The 19,929-nt window shown below is 41.1% G+C and overlaps 1 protein-coding gene across 2 annotated transcripts in view; it reads left to right on the top strand.

Annotated features, from left to right (window-relative positions):
* The first annotated feature begins 417 nt into the window (after window positions 1–417).
* Window positions 418–19,929, top strand: part of LOC126273079 (cyclin-Q) — a 53,540-nt gene continuing 34,028 nt past the window's right edge. The window contains exons 1-2 of one of the 2 annotated variants that reach the window (XM_049976490.1): window positions 418–1,129; window positions 13,961–14,105. In XM_049976490.1, the coding sequence (XP_049832447.1) occupies window positions 13,988–14,105 (118 nt within the window). In that variant the 5' untranslated portion in view covers window positions 418–1,129; window positions 13,961–13,987. Of the gene's footprint in view, window positions 1,130–13,005; window positions 13,174–13,960; window positions 14,106–19,929 lie in introns of those variants that run through there. The other variant, XM_049976489.1, reaches the window with a different exon arrangement.

Raw genomic sequence — 19,929 nt, forward strand, 5'->3', positions numbered from 1 at the left:
ATATATGTTGTTTACCAGTTTTATGCACTAAATTTCTGAAAAATGAAGGTCACCATGGCACATTTAGAATTTATCACTAAAACAAAGCACAATAATAAAAAAAATTATTATAAAGAAGCAATAGCAGAAGATCCATTACTCTAAGTGAGTAGGGCGAGAATAAGTTCACTTTTAATGTTAGGAGACGGCCGCCTTCCAAACTTTCTTCCCGGGAAACCTTGACGTGACGTGGCGTGACGTGACGGTCCGCTAGAGATCTGTGTGAATGGAATAATTTGAAATGCAGTTGTGGAATGTTTTGAAGTGATGTGACGTAATGCCCACTGTGAAATTGCCATTATTGATTACATCCTGTATTAAAAAATTTCGGGTTTAGAACCTTGCGCGCTCTTTGATAAATATCTGTGGAGACCAGAGGTAAGAGTTAGTCTTTTGTTGCCTGGAATTTCTTTCCTGAAGTTTGTGTGCATTTTTGAACGAATTATGGCACCACATGCCAGAGAAATATGAATGCAAAATGACTCGTTACACATCATGACGACTTATGGGGGAAAATAATCCATGGAAAATGAAAGTAACTAACTAACTAACATTCTCCCGAATTTCAAAATCGGAGGATCACATCCTAGTGAAGTTAGATTTTCCAAATTCAGCTTTCTAGTAGGTTATAGGTTATTTCTGGCACGTCTTCTAACGTATGTTTTCGTCGATCAAAGACGATAGTGCTTTTGTTTTCGTTTGCTTCTAACCTGAAGTATTAATAGTGAGGCACACCACAAATCACTAAATTGTCCACACTCGACTTATCGTGGTGGGCGATGCTAATGCTCTACGGCAAGTAGCTTTGGAGTCGATGGGAATACACCACAAGCAATGCTTGCCACTATTGTGACCAGTACAGTGAAATAGATTTGTAGCTTGCCTATGTCTGTCTTAACTGTGTGTATGCAGCCGAATAAGTTCGTGCCAGTTACTTACTGGCGTAAATCTAAAGTTGGTACCCGTTGAAGTAGTGCTATCTTTGACGTGTATGAATTTTGATTGTTGTTTGTTTGTAAAGCTTGGTGCGAAGTGTGGGCTGTGCGTGTAAGTGAAACGGAAGGAAGCTTATTTTTGAATTAAGATACAGGTATAAAATAAATTTGAAATGAATCATAATTGTTGTTATAGCCTTGTAAATAGTACGTGTACAATATTTTGGCTATTATTTAATGTTTGGATGTTCCTCCGTTAATATATTACTTACCCGGACATCGTGCGTTAAGTCTTTACGCCCGGTAATTAAGAGACATATGACACATTATTGGTTGTTTTGTAATCACATGGACTTGATTTGTACTGAAGATGTTATTGAATTGGTTTTAATTTTTGTATGCAGATAATGGCGTATATTGCTTGCTGTTTGTCATTGTATTTGGTTATTATAAATAAATTGGTTCCTTAGTTGAGAGTGATAGTTTACATGGTAGAGATGTTGGCCGACTGTTGCAGGATAGACTAGGGTCAGGTTACCAGGGCACAAGTTGTTGCTTTTTTTTTTTTTTTTCCTCGATCCTAGTGCAAGTCTTGGTCAGGTGATAGAGGATGTAGGTTCCCTTTGCAAATACTTCACAAAGCAAGACTCCGTGGTAATAGTGGGTGGGTCAGGCAACAGAATAGATAGGAGCTCTAATCATAAAATTGAGAGCGACCTTGTGAAGATAGCTTCAGCAACAAAACTTACTGGTGTTGGCCTTGTCTCTTCTTAGTCGCCATGACTCGCCTCATTTAAACTCTTCTATTAGGAGGGTTAATTTAGAGGTGGAATTGCTGCTTGGAGCGGGTATGGGGTCTCATATCAGTGAGCTTCCTGTTGACCTTGTCAGCAGTTGGGATTGCACTAGACATGGCCTTCACCTCAACAGGAAAGGGAAGGGAAATCTGTCTGGGGTAATAGCAAATAACATAACTGTCACAAATGGTAAAGGAGAGAGAGGTCAGAAGGCTGAAAATGACATTCACGTTGATAAAATACACAGCCACAAAGCAAATTTTAATGTACACAATTCATGCAGACAGCCTCTGATTGAGACTAGAGATACTCAAAAATTGACAGGAAAATTTGATTCATCCAGTTGTAATTCACCCATAGCACAAAGTCAGTTATCCTTATTGCATCAGAATATCTGAGGACTAAGGGGTAAACAATGAGTTGCTTATTTGTGTTGAAGAATGAAGGTTGAGCAAACCAGTTGAGGGTCAATCCATTTAAAATCACCCAACATGAATAAAATTTGTTGCTAAACATTTTTGATTTTCTTAATTTTTTTTAATCATGAGTTGCCTATAGGCGGGCATTCACAAAACACTGTTTAAAATTTTTTTATAAGTCATAGTTTTTATTCTGGCAGCATTTTTTACAATGGCGGTTGGGCAAATTTTAGTGGAAATCGATGTTTGCGGAAAGTTTAATTGCCAAGTTATTTTAAAAGATATCAGATAATTCAAAAAACAAGTGTGCTCAGCATGAAATGAACTTCAGGCATAATTTTTCTAAATTTGTCTATCATGCAAGAGAGTCACTCAAACTCTTTCTGTAAAGACTCTGAAAAAAATTATCAATCTTCACTTTTTAAGGCCTTCAATTTTCATGAAGGAAGAGAGACTCACTAATAATATGTTATCTCTGTGTTGTGTACTTACATAACTACTTGCAGTAAAAGTTGCAGTCCTGAGAATGCACTCCTGTTTTTTCTAGAGCTTTTCAAAAATGGCCAAAACCCTTCTAATGTCAATTTTCGCAGGTCAATATCTAAAGAGGAACTGAATGAAAACAAGTGGAAAATTTTACAGAATGTTCTTTATTCTCATGGGAATATCTCACAAAAAAATTATGACTGAGACTCAACTACATTGAGAGTAATACAGCAGCAAATTTCAGTAAAAACACTACCGCTCTACATGCTCGTGCAGTGCCAAGTTAGCAAATAAGGGCTTGAAATTATTATAGTTGACATTGGTCAAATGATGATTAAATCATTACATACAATAAATAATTTGTTGTACTACACTTGCATACAGTATACACATAATAATGTTTCTCCATGTATACAGATTTAAAACTTCAGTTGTAAATACTTGCCAGCTGCAATTTTCGTTGCATAGTTTATCAGTTATGTTGTGTGTTCTACCAGACACTGTTGTGAGTTCCAATGGAGTCAGCTTTTGTACTATTTTATTTGCAGGCACCCAAGCAGTGTCATTTTTGGAAAGTTGAAAGGCAGTTCTTGGACCAGAGGGGTGAAAGAAAGGCACTAAAACATCATTGTTATCTTCACTTTTCTCTTAAACTTTTCCAAGCCCCCACTTCTCATCATACATACAAACAACAAAATCGTTATTTGTAAAAGATGATACATTTGTAAAAAGTATTGAAGTTTGATGATCATCAAAGTTGGAGCCTTTGGAAGTAACAAAACATCTTATTTGAATGTCACTTATGGGAACATGTCTGTGATAGCTTCTTGTTCCTTTCATTGGTAAACAACAATCCAATCTCTGTCAGCTTTGTTTTGATTTGTTCAATTTCAGTTGAAGAAACAAATATATATCTAATTCCAGTAATATTCTGTTGACAGTATTTGAACAAATCGTGTGGAGTCAGGATCTGTTCTGTGTATGGTCTTTGAAGGGAAGCTCGTGTAATTTCTCTTTTTGTTGTTCCGCCTATCCCATCCCAAGAATTCTTTCCGTGTGATGAGGCAAAGAAACTCCACTCTGCTGGTAAACCAAAATCATTTTTGTGTTGGCAGATATTAATGAAGGTTTTTTTTTTTTTTTTTTTTTTTTTCCCCCCCGGCTGCTTGCGCCATCACTAAAGTATATTATCTTTCCAACTTTACGTATGATATTCTTAATTTCTCTAATGAGGTGATGTTGAAATGCATACACAGTTGTGGCATTATGTTCTAGGTGGTCACTAATTACACAAATAGATTTGCAACACACGTTGTCTTCCTTTTTAAAGTAGATGACAAGCAGATGCAGTGTCACTCAAACACTGTGCTACCGATACATGTCTCTACGGTCCCGCTACCATGATCCTTCGTGATTCATTGCTATCTTTATTTTGTTGTTCTTTATTCGTTTGCACTTGCTGTTCTGTTCTTGTCGGTTGCACGAAGTTTTACAGTGTGTCCTGTCTTTTGTTGAAACTTTTAAGATGGACGTGAGAGATGAGCAGAAAACCTACAAACTGTGCTTCATTTGAGGTAATGTAAACTGAAGTGTTCGATACCACATTATCTTGTATGTTTGAGTGTCTCTTGGTATTGCCTGCTTCATTTGAGCTAAGTCAACTGAAGAGTCCGATACCACTTTCTTTTTCCTCTGTCTCTCTCTCTCTCTCTCTCTCTCTCTCTCTCTCTCTCTCTCTCTCTCTCTCCCCGACATGTTGATGACGTCATGGCTAAAAGCAGACAGGTGGTACCCCACCCATGCTTCAGTTATAAATAATTTTCGCTGCATTATATCCAATGTCTGAATACCCTCAATCTTTTTTTAGAAAAAAAAGAAGCACTGCCTACAGGTAACTCCAATCACACAGAGACCGAAAAGTAAACCATGAATTACACAAGGAATAAAGATATCATGTGGGACAAAAAGGAGACTCTATCTACTATTTGTGAACAGCTCTGAAACAAGTAGCCTACTTCATTTCTGTTATTGACAGCTTGGGGTTATCAGGTTTGGTGAACAGTGCAATAGAGTAGGCCTGTCTGAGACCAGTGTTTACAAATAATTCACGTCTCCCACAGAAGTAGCATCCATCATAAAATCCTTAAAATCTGAGTAGGCCTATTCCAGTGGGTTTGATAACATATCAACGAAGTTAATTAAAGACTGCTTGTGCAAGTTGAGTTCTGTATTAAGTTATTTGTGTAATCAGTCTCTTATTGGTGGAACATTTCCAGGCTGGCAAAAAAAAAAAAAAAAAAAAAAAGGCTGAAGTTAGGCGTCTTTCCTAGAAGGGGGATAAAGAGGTACCATTGAACTATCGACCAGTATCACGTTTGCCGGTTTTCTCAAAAATATTTGAAAACGTTGTGTTCAAGCGTCTCCTTAAGCATCTGACTGAAAATATGTTGTCCAAGTCATAGTTTAGATTTCTTAAGGATTCTGATAGAGAAAGCTTTTTATACTTACAGTGAGAATGTACTTAATCCATTAGATAATAAATTAGAGGCTACTGGCATTTTCTGTGAACTGTCAAAACCCTTTGACTGTGTGAACTGCAGCACTCTCTAAAGTAAGTTAGAATATTATGGTGTCGCCGGCAGTGCTGCAAAATGGTTTGCATCTTATCTATCTAACAGGAAACTAAGGGTGTCGTTGCAAAATAGCTGTACAGTAAGCAGTCAGTCTTCATCCAGTTGGGAATTAATTAAATGTGGTGTTCCTCAAACTTCCATCTTGGGTCCGTTGCTTTTTCTTGTGTACATTAATGACCTCTCATCTGTTACATTGCCAGATGCTAAGTTGTTTTGTTTGCAGATGATACAGACATTGCAATAAGTAGCAAGTCAAGTACAGATTTAGAAATAGCTGCTAATCAAATTTTCACTGACGTTAATAAATGGTTTAAAGCTAATTCACTGTCATTAAACTTTGAGGAGACACACTATAAGCAGCTCAGAACCTGTAAGAGATTTTCTTCCAGCGTATTTATAACATATGAAGACATGCAGATCGAAGTGGTTGACAGTGTTAAATATCTGGGATTACAACTCGATAATAAATTCAGTTGGGAAGGGCGTACCACAGAATTGCTTAAGTGCCTAAACAAGTCTGTATTTGCCGTGAGAATGATGTAGAACATAGGAGATATAAATATAAAAGAACTTGCATACTTTGCTTACTTTCATCTTATTATGTCATATGGGATAGTATTCTGGGGTATCTCATCAAACCGAGCAAAAGGTTTTAGGATACAAAAGCAGGTGATAAGAATCATTTGTTGTGTAAATTCAAGAACATCATGTAGAAACCTGTTCAATGTACTTTGTATTCTAACCACTGCTTCTCAGCTTATTATTCCTTACTGAAATTCTTTGCAGGTAATATATCTCTATTTCCAACCAATAGCTCAATACATAGTATCAATAGTAGGAATAAGAACAATCCGTATAAAGACCTAAAATTACTTACCTTGGTTCAAAACGCGGTCCAATATTCAGGAACAAGCATTTTCAATAAATTGCCATAAACCATTAAAAACTTGGTTTCAGGTAAGCATGGTTTAGACAGAGTTTGAAAGACTTTTTGATAGGCAACTCCTACTCTATAGATGAATATCTTAACAGAGACTGTTAAGCCAGTTTAAGTAAAAATGTCTATCAGATTTCGGTTTTGACAGCTCTTAGTCACAACAGTCAAACCGAACAAGGTGGCGCAGTGGTTAGCACACTGGACTCGCATTCGGGAGGACGACTGTTCAATCCCGTCTCTGGCCATCCTGATTTAGGTTTTCCGTGATTTCCCTAAATCGTTTCAGGCAAATGCCGGGATGGTTCCTTTGAAAAGGGCACGTCCGATTTCCTTCCCAATCCTTCCCTAACCCGAGCTTGCGCTCCGTCTCTAATGATCTCGTTGTCGACGGGATGTTAAACACTAACCACCACCACCACAACAGTCAAGATTAGGTATTTTGTTTGTGGTAAATTTATTAATAGTGCATAACACTGTTTCATTCTGACAGTACGTTAATTCTGTAAATATTAGTTATTCCAGTTTACCACACTGTGTTCACGTATTTCAACAATCTCCTGGCAAATGATCTGGGTAGTAAGTATTATATTCAAATGTTTTATGTTTTTATGTTATGTTTTATGACATGTTCCACACCCATGAGAATCATCCCATTTTTTGGATCTATGGAACAAAAACTGAATCTAATCTAAGGGGGGGGGGGGGGGAATTTAAAAAAAAAGTTCAGTTGTTGATATGTCTCGGAGGAATAGTTCAATATTAAACTCTTTTAGTAACTTTTTTATCGTATTATTGAGGTTTGCGCAATTGCTAGGGTAGGAACACTCAATGTAATTATTACTGGGTTGTATATAGTTTTCACCATTTGCTAGCTGCTTGTTACATGTGAGATTGGCAATAAACGTAATCTGCATAAGATCTGAATTTATCATATGCTCTTATGTTTCGAAAAACCACACAATGCCTCTTTCTTTGTGTGTAATCCCAGATGCGTGTAAATAAAAGTGCATGAAAAAAATTGGTGGAAAAAAAAAAGCGTGGGCATCCTCGTCTCTACAGGCCTTGGTGTGCAAGCAGCATGTTATGAATCCCCTTCTTTGCTTGGGAGCTTGTGCTGCATTTGTTGTGATGACAAAGAAGTGACAGAAAATGAAAACACAAACACGAGTGTAGGAAAGAAGTACCTGAAGGACAGAGGTACGAGAAATGCAAAGTGACAATGTTTAGTTTGTAAATTTCAGATGGAAGTTTAAGCAGAAATTTTGAATTTTCTGCTTGGGGAAACAGCCGCCATACGGCGACAATAACATTTCATTAGCAGCAACTGGTGATGTATATACCAGTTTTAACTATCTATTTCACATTTCAAGACAAAGCACTTCAATAATTATTTCCAAAACTGAGGAATACTTAAGGGACGTTCTTAGTCATTACGTGGAGGTTAACTAACTTCCAATCCTTCGACTATATTGTATCGTATAAATAAAGTTGTTCACACAATTTTAATCATGAAAGATTATAGGCGGTGTAGACTAACATCTTTGGACTCGACAAATTTGCCAATTGCATAGACACCAGAGTCCACTAGGATGGAGTTGGTTTTGTATTCCCCCCCTCCCCCCCCCTTTAACTGTGCCCTTTATTTCTGTGTGTACATGTTTGTTAGCTACACATAGCCCGTTATTTGTTTTGTTCAGATGTGGGGTAGCTATTAAGTCACCAAAGCATGAATATTTGTTCACAATTTTCATATACACTTTTCATAAATTTCTGGATTATTCTTCCCTGTTTTCCTTCTGCGAAACTTAACAATGTCCTAGTCCTTAAAGTAATATGACTGGTAACTTTGCATCTAACACTTGATGCTCTGGGCATCATATCTCAAATATTTGTTCAAATAATCTTTAGAAGTGTCATTCCGTACGACTTTTCTTTGTATGTAATCATCTATAAATTTAAGCATAGTCCCTTTGAAGACATTTGATCCCCAGCTGCTCGTTGTCTGCTAAAAAGTGCAAAGTGAAGCCAGGAAGCAATGCTATATACATACAGCCTAAATTTCCAGGAAATTATGTACGCAAAAATGCTCATGTTGCGCAGTTGGAAAGTCTTGCACGAGGCAAATCTGAACAGAAAAACAGAATCTCGTGGCTGCACCTTATGAGATGTTAGTGAACAGAGTGGTCATGTCTACTGTTATTGCAAATTACCAGTGTTTGATCACATTTTGGTTGTGACTGCGCATCTTGAGGAACAAAACATGTTACCTCTAGAGGATAGCTGGCTTATGTATACTTCACACTCTGAGGATGGCCGGACAATATGCGGCCAAAATATCAGTGGAGGAAATTTTATTTGCGTGACTGCATGCCTGAAATTTAATGGACTATTCATTACGCCGCGAGAAGTTGAAAATGCACATTATGACGAAACTATTCCATCTGAGATGTGAGACAGGCAAAGTACCCTCAGTCTTCAAAAAGTGTAATATTGCAAATTCCAAAGAAGGTAGATGCTGATAGGTGTGAATATTTCCGAACAGTCAGTTTAATTCAATAGTCAAGAATAGAAAGATTACTGGAAGACAACCTCGGAGAAGTTCACATTGGGTTCCAGAGAAATGCAACATGAAAACAATTATTGATAAAAGTATTTAATTGAACAAATAAAAAAAAATACTCACTAAGTGGTAGCAGAACACACACATAAGTCTGTTGCTATTGCCAAACTTTCAGAACCAGTGGCTCCTCCTTCGGGCAGAAGGGTTGAAGGCGAAGGGTGAAGGAAATAGACTGGAGAGGTATAAGAAAAGGTCTATATTTTGGGAAAGTCACTCAGTACTGCGGGTCAGGGCAGACACTGTATGGGATGAAAAGGAAAGACTGATTGTTGGGGACTGCATTGGATGAGATTTGAAAACCTGAGAGCTTAAAGGTGCAAGGCAGGGTAATATGCAAAACAGAGATTACCACTAGAACTTCGTGCATGAGTTAATAAGAGTGAGAAGCTAAGTGTATTGTGCAAACAGGCATGGGAGGGGGCCATATGGACTCATGGTGAGGCTCACATGCTAAAATTCCTGGAATCTCTGAATACTTTCTCCAATTAAATTTCACATGATCCTATTCCAAATCACATGCTACTTTCTTTGATGTTGATCTCATCCTCACCAAAGACAAGCTACACACTTCTGTTCACATTCAAACTATCAACAAACAACAGTACTTACTTTTTGAGAGTTGCCATCCTTTCCATGTCAAATGTTCCCTCCCATACAGCCTTAGCATCTGAGGCAAACGTATTTGTTTGGATGCAGACTCATTACAACCATACACTACCAACCTTCTGCTACTTATACTGTTCTTAGTAATAAAAGGATTTGTTTATTTACTATTACCATGGCAACTAAGTTATAAGAAGGCTTTGATGTAACACTTCCCAAATGAAACCGTATTTTCAGGGTCAAGCTGGAAATGAAAAGGAAAAAAGAAAGAAATTAAGCAAACATGTAACAACAAAAATGTCTCTAATAAAGGGAAAAAAAAGACCTTATGTATATATGGGTCTAGCAGTTCCTCAGAGGGTTCCCACATAGGCCTATTAGTTAATGCTGTGTATAATTTCTTTCCATTGGCTTGAATCCAGTGTGACATCATCAGTGGAGGGTGATTATACTTTTTCTTTGCTTCCAGGGGATCTGTTCCCTAAATTTTCTTCATAGTTGCCTTCAGAATACTAGCTGCTTCCTCTGTCATTTCAGAATAATTTTCGCAAATCAATTTTTTCTAGATTCTTTCATTTCTTGCCTAATGTTCTTGATTTTGATAGTTACTTTCTCATCTGCTTTGCTTATCTGTCCGTATAAAGTGATTTCAAATGCCATTCTTCATCCATTCAAATTTAACAGATTCCACTTCCTTCCCAACTGTCTTGAATATTCAAGAATCCTAAGCCTGTATTCATAGATTCCACCTGTACTTTCAGAGTTTCTGAGTCTGTTTTAATTTTTTATTCCAATGAACCTATGTTGAATGTAAAAAATTCAGATTTTTCTGTCAACTCTTCCCATATTTGTAGCAATAATGTGCATATTCCCATATTTATCGTACTTTGTGGGCTGGTGTACTCTTGCTTCCTCAGAATTTCGGCCTCCCCTATCTTCTTGCCCCTCATTTGGTTCCTTTGTAATCTCTCCAGATTCTCCATTTATCTGTGTGTGTGTGTGTGTGTGTGTGTGTGTGTGGACTCCTGTCATGGGTGTCAGTTAAACTAAGATTCCATCATACTGTCCACTAAGAATTGCCAAGAATGTGATCAACTTCTATAACCAGTCTTACTTTGATTTGCTTGTTTTGATACAGTTAAGTTTCAGTTCCCAATTGCTGCTAGTGAGGCCCATATCACTTAACCTTGCTTGTTCGCCCCCTGTACTGAACCAAATGACATTGGCCGCAACTGGCTGCAGTTATAGTAAGCATATCAAATTTCGTAGTATTACCTCTCTCCGCCAAGTATCATGGTTCTAACCTAAGCTTGTTCCCCGTTAATATTGCAATACTTGAAAGGCATCCTTTAAAGAGCCAGCTGGAAATTTCTTGTTTCCTTACCGAGGATTGTAAAAATGTACAAAACCTCCTAATTCAGGGCAGCTCATGTCTGGTACTTTCCCTCTCACGGCTGGCTCTCACTGCATTGTCAGCTGCAGCTAACTCGTGGAGATTCTCTGTACACTAAAGCCACTCCTCTCATTCTGTCCAAGCTCTGTATGCTATTTACTGAGCAGCAGTGCTAAAAGACAAGTCTGGACTTTCTGGAAAAAGTGTAGTCCTCACTTACATAATAATGACAGAAGTAATTAAAACTTTCACATAAATTGGTGCAGAGTGTATTTGTGACTCCAGTAACAAGTGTCAACAGAGGCATAACTGTTCAACTGGATGACTGTTATTAAAGTTGTAGGTACTTAATAATGTCGACTTAGTTGAAGTCTTCAGAATGCTGCTGTTGATGTGGTGATAGCAAGTCATTCCCTACCTCGTCTTATCTTTCACCTGACAGCATTTCATAAGAAAGGTGTTAATGCTTAGTTTGTAATGTTTAAGACAGAGGAAAGAAAAATCAGGAGTTCAAATAATAAGTCTGAATTTTATATTCTAAGTAACCATCAAAACCAGTTCTGAACCAGCACAATAAAGTTGATGACTATGGCTAATTTATTTCTTAGCAAGTTTATGCAGTTAGAATCTGCTCCCCAGAATGGTAGCAGGTCCTCCCTCTCTGTGGTACACTGAATTGGACCAGTTTTACAGTTGAGACTCTTCCTCATACAGGCTACACATTAAGGGCTGACTTCACTCTTATTAGTAGCTAGAATTTCCCCACAATGGCTGTAGAAGTCTCACTGGCCATGGGAGGTTGACGTGGTACTGCAGAGCGCATGTGGTCGCTGAGACGCATTGTTGCATTCCACTGATGTCACCTACAGCAGCAGATTGCTCACATCACCTCATATTATGCTACCATTTCAGACAACCTTCTGCCTGCTTCTGAGTCTTTAGGAACATGGTGTCGCATTGCTTTCCTCAACTTCTGCCCTCACCAAAGAATGTGCCCATTCATCAGTTTTTGGTGTACTCATTACATTAGAACGTTAATACTTTTACCTGGGTCAGAAGATCATATGAAGTTAGTCAGTATAGTCTGTGGTTAATATCAAGCATTCCACTCTTTTTGTGTCTTAAATTTAACATCATTGAACACAAATATGTACTATTTAATTTTTCATCACTACTTCTCCACCACTGTCAGGTTTCTTTTTCATTTTCGGGGATACTTGCCACACCCTGACTCAGTTTATTACCCAAATGCTACGAAGGCCCTGATTGCCATACATACCACTAAATCCTCTCACCCGATTCTTTAAAAAATCAAACTTCCATGTATAAAATGTCATATGCTCCAAATGTGTGTTGTACACTCGATGGTGATAAAACTGCTTTTATTGTACCAACTGAAATTGTGATTAATTTATTAACTGTCAGATTGGCATTAAATGTTTTGCATTGCTGTGCAAGAACTGTAAGTAGTTCTATGTAAAGTAGCTGGTGTGATTTGCGAATATCATCACATTGTACCTAAAATTGCTTTCACAGTTGTAAGTCAGTAAAGATGATAGGTTATTGGATAATATGTTCTATTGGCATAAGTGGTAGTAATCAATGGATATGCTGCAGAAAATCAACATCTTAGATATTGGCTATTGGAATGTTGATGAAAAAAATCAGTGAGCAAAGTGGTGGCTTGTACACCTTTTTGATTGCTTTTGTATTGAGTTTCATGGTGACTGCTGTCAGTTTGCTAAAGAGGGCTACTGACAGGTTGCTAGTTATTTGTTCATTTTCGGTGACACGACATTAAAGTCAGATCATCATGCGATGGCGTAGACATTCAGTGTGCAAGCATTTACAGCAAAGAAATAGGTGGTTGCCTGCATGTATTTCATACCCAACAATATTTCTGACTCTTAATAAATGAGACTGACGTTGTCTGTAATATGTGTAACCTTCTGAGGGCACTAAATGACCCACATTGTAAGTATGAGTATCATCAAATTATTGGCCTGATGTGGTGAAGGTACTTTGTGACTTTTTAATGGGTCACAGTTTAGAGTTATAACTAATTGGATAGACAAAAAATCTATTCACCAAGTGGCGGCAGGAGAACACACATTCAAAAAAAGCGTTTATGTATGCAGGCTTTCGGTGCCAGTGGCTCCTCCTCCTGGCAGAAGGATTGAAGGGGAAGGAAGAGCGGTGAAGGAAAATGAATGGAGAGGTTAAGGAAAAGAGATAGAGTTCAGAAAAGTCACCCAGAACCCCTGGTCAGGGGAGACTTACCGGGCAGGATGACGACAACTCGGCATTCTGGGTGAGTTTTCTGAACTCTACCCTGTTCTCTGAACTCTACCCCGTTTCACACCTCTCCCTACCCCTTCGACCCTTCTGCCAGAAGGATCCACAGTCTCCAAAAGCTTGCATACATGAAACCTTTTTTATATGTGTGGTCTCCTGTCACTGCTTCATTATTAGATTGTTTTATCCATCAAATTACTTTATATTGTCAAAAATTGATATTTTTCACTGTTTAGAGTTAGTTTTGCATGTATTTGAACTTCTGTATTTCCTCTTCTGTGTTACTGCAAGTGGAAACTCTTGCACATGACCTTCAAGCATTATCAGCAGTGAAATTGTTCAATTTATTTCCCTGCCATTCTTTGTTCAGCGATCACCACAAGACTAAAAATACTTTACTGGATCTGACCCACAATACTCCACAAAAACAATTATAGGTTCAGATGCAGATCTATTTGCGATCATGATGTCACGTTTATCTTTGTGCAGAAGTTGCAACTCTGTAATTTCTCACATTTTCAATAAAAAAAGGTAACAACAGAGATTATTTTTTCCTCCCATACAGTATTAGTTTCTTGTATAATACTGTTGGCTCCCATACAGTATTAGTTTCTTGTATAATGCTGTTGGGAGTTTCTTCCACTGTACCGTTTGATGTGTTTTATATCGTGTCATTTGTAAATAATGTCTGTGGGGATGGTGAATTGTAAAACTATTTTCTTACAGGAGTTATAGGTAAAAAAGTTAGTTAAAGTATCATTTTGTATTGTGAGAGTTTCATAAGTTGTTAATTTTTTTTCCAGCTTGGTGGTGGCGGTGTGAAACATAAGATGAAGGATGTAATCGATGTAATGCAGATGCAGAGGGATAAGATGAAACCACTACCTGTGGTAGACTATAGGCAGTCAGAGGGCACTTTCATTACAGTTAGATTTATTTTTGAATGTGGTGAGTAGTACTTTTCTCCCTTTGTGGTGGTCATGTTCTGTTTTTGCATTTCTTGTCTGTACCCAATTGCTCTCTCTCTTTATAGAGATATAGTTTGCCAATTTCCCCGTCGTCTCTCTTGAATATGCTTCTGCTCGTTTGCTAAGATAGAAGGAATTGTTTCAAAATCTCTGGACTAGGATTTCTGTGGAAACATGAATATTTTCTGTCTGTTTGTAAGTGTAGCCAACTGGACAAAATTAAAAACAACTTGAATATTTCACTTACTGCTCTTACGGAGAAATGGCAGAAGAAATCATTTTGAGAGCTGTGTAATGTGCCTAAAGTAGAAGCAGAGCTGTTGAGGACTGAGAAATAAAGTAAATAATATTAGTGGTTTAGAAAGCCTGGAAGTTGTTAGGTAAAGATGGTTTAACAGGAGAACTGAGGAGCAGGTATTATAATGTTAGTGTTATCTTCAAAGTTCACCATAATCTCTACAAGAAATGTCATAAGATAGAGAAAAGCTTTTCTGAAAGAACAGATATATAACATTGTGTGTAAATTTAAGTTTTACAGTTTCTTTTCTGAATTAATTTGCCTGCTGTGTAGTCTAATAGGAAAGTGAATTGTGGACAATAAACAGAATTGATAAGAAGTGGATAGAAGCTTTCGAAATGTGATATTGAAGGTGAGATGGATATCTCGGATAAGTAACGGACAGGTACTGAATCGAATCTGGGAAATAGAAATCTATGGTACTGCATGACTAAAAAGAATATGTTTGATAGACATATTGTATTTCCTCAAGGAATAGTTAAAGTTTGACTACAGGAAACAAGTTCAGTCAAGTTGCAGTAATTAGGCAGGTACTAAGTAACTCCTTAGACAAACATGGAGGGCTTCATCAAACCAGTTTTCGTTGAAGACCACAACAACAATAAAATGGACAAATTACTTTCAGAATTAATGCAATAGTCTGCCTGATTTCAGCATAATTAGGTGTAAATAAGGTGAAATGTCTTAAATTCTTGGTGTTAAGATCACTGCAAAAAATAAGAAAACAGTATTAATTTTATTAATTGTTTTCCATTTTCAACATGCTTTTTTAAAGGTTTGATTATGTGTAATCCAAAGCCTAAAAATGTTACATATGGCATTTGTTTTGAAAAGTCACATCTGCTACTACACATTAATTAGATTTAAGATTTTGGATTAAGGTTAACTGAAAACTGAAGAATCTGGTAGAACCATTCACTGAAAACAGTAAATATTTTCTCAAAACTGCTAAGGCTAAACTACTCCATTTGGTGTTGACAGACAATACTCCCGTGTTTACCCACCTCACCTAGCTGCCGACAGTAATGTTCTGCCCTGCCACTGTTCTTCAGCCTGCTGAACCCATTAGCCAGCAAAACTAGTCCCAGAGAGCATTTCTGACATATATGGCACCTTACTGGGACTCCTGCCACAGGTCCCCCTGCAGGTCTGGGGTAAGAATAGGCCCGCAGTATTCCTGCCTGTCGTAAGAGGCGACTAAAAGGAGTCTCAACTGTTTTGGCCTTTAATGTGATGGTCCCCATTGGGGTTTGACCTCCATTTTTCCAAATTCAACAGAAGTACAAACCTTTTGGGGAAGGACACCTTACATGGTGCACCATCAGTCCTCTGTGCCCTAAGACCTTGGCACTCTTTATCGTCTTGGTGTCGTAACTATACCTTCCATCCCTTATTTTGGGCATACACCCCCAATGGAGTGTCTAAGTTGCATCATTAGTGCGTCACCATCTGCACCCACGATCACTATGGACTACCCATGGCACCTAAAATCCAGCACGGTAGCCAGCCTGTTGTAGTGGGGTCGTCATGTACCCTCTAGGTTGTAGCCCCCTGACAACACAGGGATCGTACTGCCGATGCCTGAGCTGATACCTTCCCACGTAAGCCAAGGAGTAGATGCCCGTCTCTCTGGAGCAGTGGGACTCCCGGCAACGGCCATCCTGCCAGGTGGCCTTTGCTGTGGCTGGGTGGTGCCCGTGGGGAGAGCCCCTGGTCGGAGTGGGTGGCATCGGGGTGGATGCCCCACAATTAAGCGGGTGAAATCTCACTCTGGTGGTCGCCCAACTGCCAATGTCTCTAAGCGTGGTAAGGTGGAATTTAACGCTGTGACATATAGCCCGAAATCGTTCCCTTCCCTAGCCACACCATGGGAGGAACGTAGGGTTGCGGACCGACAGGAGTCGTATTCACCGCGATACCTTGTGTGCAGCAGAACTGATGGTGATTCGTTTTTGGGAACTAAGCCTCTTTTCTTCGTGCACAATCTCGAAGATAAGTTTGGGGAGGTGGTGTCTCTTTCCAAAATGAGGAGCGGGGCCATTCTGATACAAGCAGCTTCATCTGCGCAGTCCTGGGCATTACTCGCCTGTGAGAAGCTCGGTGACATCCCCGTTACCGTCAGTCCTCATAAGTCTTTAAATTTGGTCCAGGGGATTATTTTTCATAAAGATCTTCTGCTCCAGTCTGATGATGAGCTACGGGAGAACCTGGCACGACGAGGTGTGCACTTTGTTCGTCGTGTCTTTAGGGGGCCCAAGGTTAATAGGGTCGCTACCGGTGCCTTCATCCTGGCCTTTGAGGGTGACTGCTTACCTGAGAAGGTCAAGGTCATGATCTACCGGTGCGATGTCAAGCCCTATGTCCCGCCCCCTATGCGATGCTTCCAGTGCTGGAAATTTGGACACATGTCCTCCAGGTGCACTGCCAGCCGCCTCCCACCTGTGTTAACTGTGGGGAGCATCATTCTCCCTGCTCGCCAGACTGTGCACTCTACCAAAGAGAGTGGAAGATACAAGAAATTAAGACCCTGGACCGTTTAACTTATCAAGAGGCAAAGAAGAAGCTAGATCGACTCAACCCCACACCTATGTTGAGGAGTGATGCTACAGTCACACTGCCGCCACCAGCTCCTGCAACGACTCCCTTCTCCGTTGGCCCACAGAGAAATCAAGTAACGCCTGCCCCACAGCTGGGACAGGCCACTCTCTCTTCCACTGCTCCCAAAACACTCAGTTTGGGAGCAGTGCGCCCCGAACAGCCGGGGACGTCAGTCCCCACCTCTCAGCCGGGGGGCAGCCCTCTCCGGCTGCTCGTCCGGGGACACAGCCCTCCTCCGGCCTCACTTGTTCGGAAGGGATCCCTTGGGGGAGTCCCTCCCAAGGACTTCCCCAGTGTCTCACAAGACACTAGCCAGTGGCTGAAGAAGGCACCAGCTGCTGGTCGAAGGGCTTCCCGCTCTTCGTCTGTTCCTGATGATGCATCAGGAAAGCCCTCCCAGCATGCAAACCCTCCTCCAAAAGATAAGAGAGAGAAGAGGAAGCTCTCTAAGAAGGATAAGGACCCAGTGGTTCCTGCACCACCGCTTCCTGTCAGCTCAGCCTCTGAGAAAGAGGTCGAGCTCTTTGCGTCCCCTGATGACCTCGATCTCGCCATCTCCTCAGAAACTATGGCCGTAACGACGTCCGTCACTCAGTCGATGGCAGCATGTGACCCTGCGAAGTAATTTGCCTTTTCCGTGCCTGCATGCCCCTACAGGACACGCTTTGTAAAATCCTCCAGTGGAATTGTGGCGGTTATTTTAGCCATCTACCTGAGTTGCGTCAGCTTCTAAGCACGACACCTGCTTTGTGCATTGTCGTCCAGGAAACCTGGTTCCTGGCAATGCGGACCCCCGTCCTTCGTGGATACAGGGGTTATTACTGCAACCGTAGCACTTACAATTGTGTGTCAGGTGGAGCCTGCGTGTATGTCCTTACCTCTGTATATAGTGCTCCTGTGCCCCTTCAAACATCATTGGAAGCTGTGGCTGTCAGAGTAAGGACTACTCAGGACATAACCGTCTGCAGTGTCTATCTCCCTCCAGGTGGTACAGTCTCCCTGACCGAATTGGCTGCACTTGTTACCCAACTTCCCACGCCTTTTCTTCTCCTGGGGGATTTTAACACTCAAAATCCCCTGTGGGGTGGAACGAAGATTACTGGTCGAGGCAGAGATGTCGAGAATCTCATATCCCAACTCGACCTCTGTCTCTTAAACACTGACACCGCCACACATTTCAGTGTGGCGCATGGCACGTTCTCGGCCATAGATCTGTCGTTGTGCAGCCCAGGGCTTGTACCATCGGTCCACTGAAGAGTCCATGACGACTTCTGTGGTAGTGACCATTTTCCCATCTTCCTTTCACTACCCCAGCATCGCTCCCATGCCCGTTTGCCTAGATGGGCATTTAGCAAGGCAAACTGGGAAACGTTCTCCTCTGCTGCCACTGTTGACTCTCTCCCCCACGGTACCATCGATGTGGCTGTTGAGACACTGACTGCAGCTATTGTTTCCGCTGCGGAACGCACCATTCCTCTTTCGTTAGGGTGCCCCCGGTGAAAGTCAGTGCCTTGGTGGTCCCCGGAGGTCGCTGAAGCCATTAAAGACCGTCGGCGGGCCCTTCAGCGACATAAGCGGCACCCGTCTTTGGAGAACCTCATTTTCTTCAAACGTCTACGTGCTCAGGCACGGCGGCTCATCCAGAGGCAGAAACAGGAGTGCTGGAAGAGGTACGTTTCCACCATTGGCTCCCCTACCTCACCCTCCCTGGTGTGGATGAAGATTCGTCGCATCTTTGGATTGCAGCACTCAACAGGTGTCCCAGGGCTTACCATCAACGGGGCGCTATCCACCGATGCCCATGCAGTTGCCGAGCATTTCGCGCAGTACTATGTTCGGTCCTCTGCATCAGGGAATTACCCGCCCGCGTTTCGCACGCTAAAATGCCGGGAGGAATGCAAACGGCTTTGTTTTGCTTCTTGCCTCCCTGAGGCGTACAACACCCTGTTTAGTTTGTGGGAACTCCAGAGCGCCCTGGCACAGTGCCCCGATACCGCCTCTGGGCCAGACGGTGTCCACAATCAGATGCTCAAACACTTGTCCCAGGACTGTCAGCGATGTGTTCTTGCCATCTTCAACTGCATATGGGGCGATGGTGTCTTTCCGTCGCAGTGGCAAGAAAGTACCATCATTCCGGTGCTGAAGCCTGGTAAGGACCCGCTTAATGTGGATAGCTATCGGCCCATCAGCTTGACAAATACTCTGTGCAAGCTCCTGGAACGTCTGGTGAGTCGATGGCTGTGTTGGCTGCTCGAGTCTCGGGGTCTTCTGGCTCCGTGCCAGAGCGGCTTCCATCAGGGCCGTTCCACCGCTGATACTTTGGTCTTCCTGGAGTCTGCAATCCACACTGCTTTTTCCAGGCGCCAACACCTCGTCTCCATCTTTTTCGACCTCTCCAGAGCATATGATATGACGTGGCGGCACCATATTCTCGCCACGTTGCACGGGTGGGGTCTCTGGGGCTCTATCCCCATTTTTATTCAGAATTTTTTATCTGTTCGGACATTCGCGTTTTAATCGGCACATCCCATAGTTCACTTCATATCCAGGAGAACGGCGTTCCACAGGGCTCTGTATTGAGCGTGCCCCTTTTCCTTGTGGCCATTAATGGCCTTGCAGCAGCAGTAGGGTCGTCTGTCTCACCCACGTTATATGCTGACGATTTCCGCATCTTTTTCAGCTCCTCCACCATTGGTGTTGCAGAACGTAGGTTGCAGGGAGCCATACGCAAGGCGCAGGCATGGGCCCTAGCCCATGGGTTTCAATTTTCTGCTGCGAAGACTTGTGTCGTGCACTTTTGTTGGCGTCGAACTGCCCATCCCCATCCTGAGCTCTATCTTCAGGGTGCCATGCTCAGGGTTGTTGACACTTACCGTTTCTGGGATTGCTGTTCGATGCCCGGCTTACA

This window comes from Schistocerca gregaria, chromosome 5, assembly GCF_023897955.1.
Source record: "Schistocerca gregaria isolate iqSchGreg1 chromosome 5, iqSchGreg1.2, whole genome shotgun sequence".
NCBI classification, from domain to species: domain Eukaryota; kingdom Metazoa; phylum Arthropoda; class Insecta; order Orthoptera; family Acrididae; genus Schistocerca; species Schistocerca gregaria.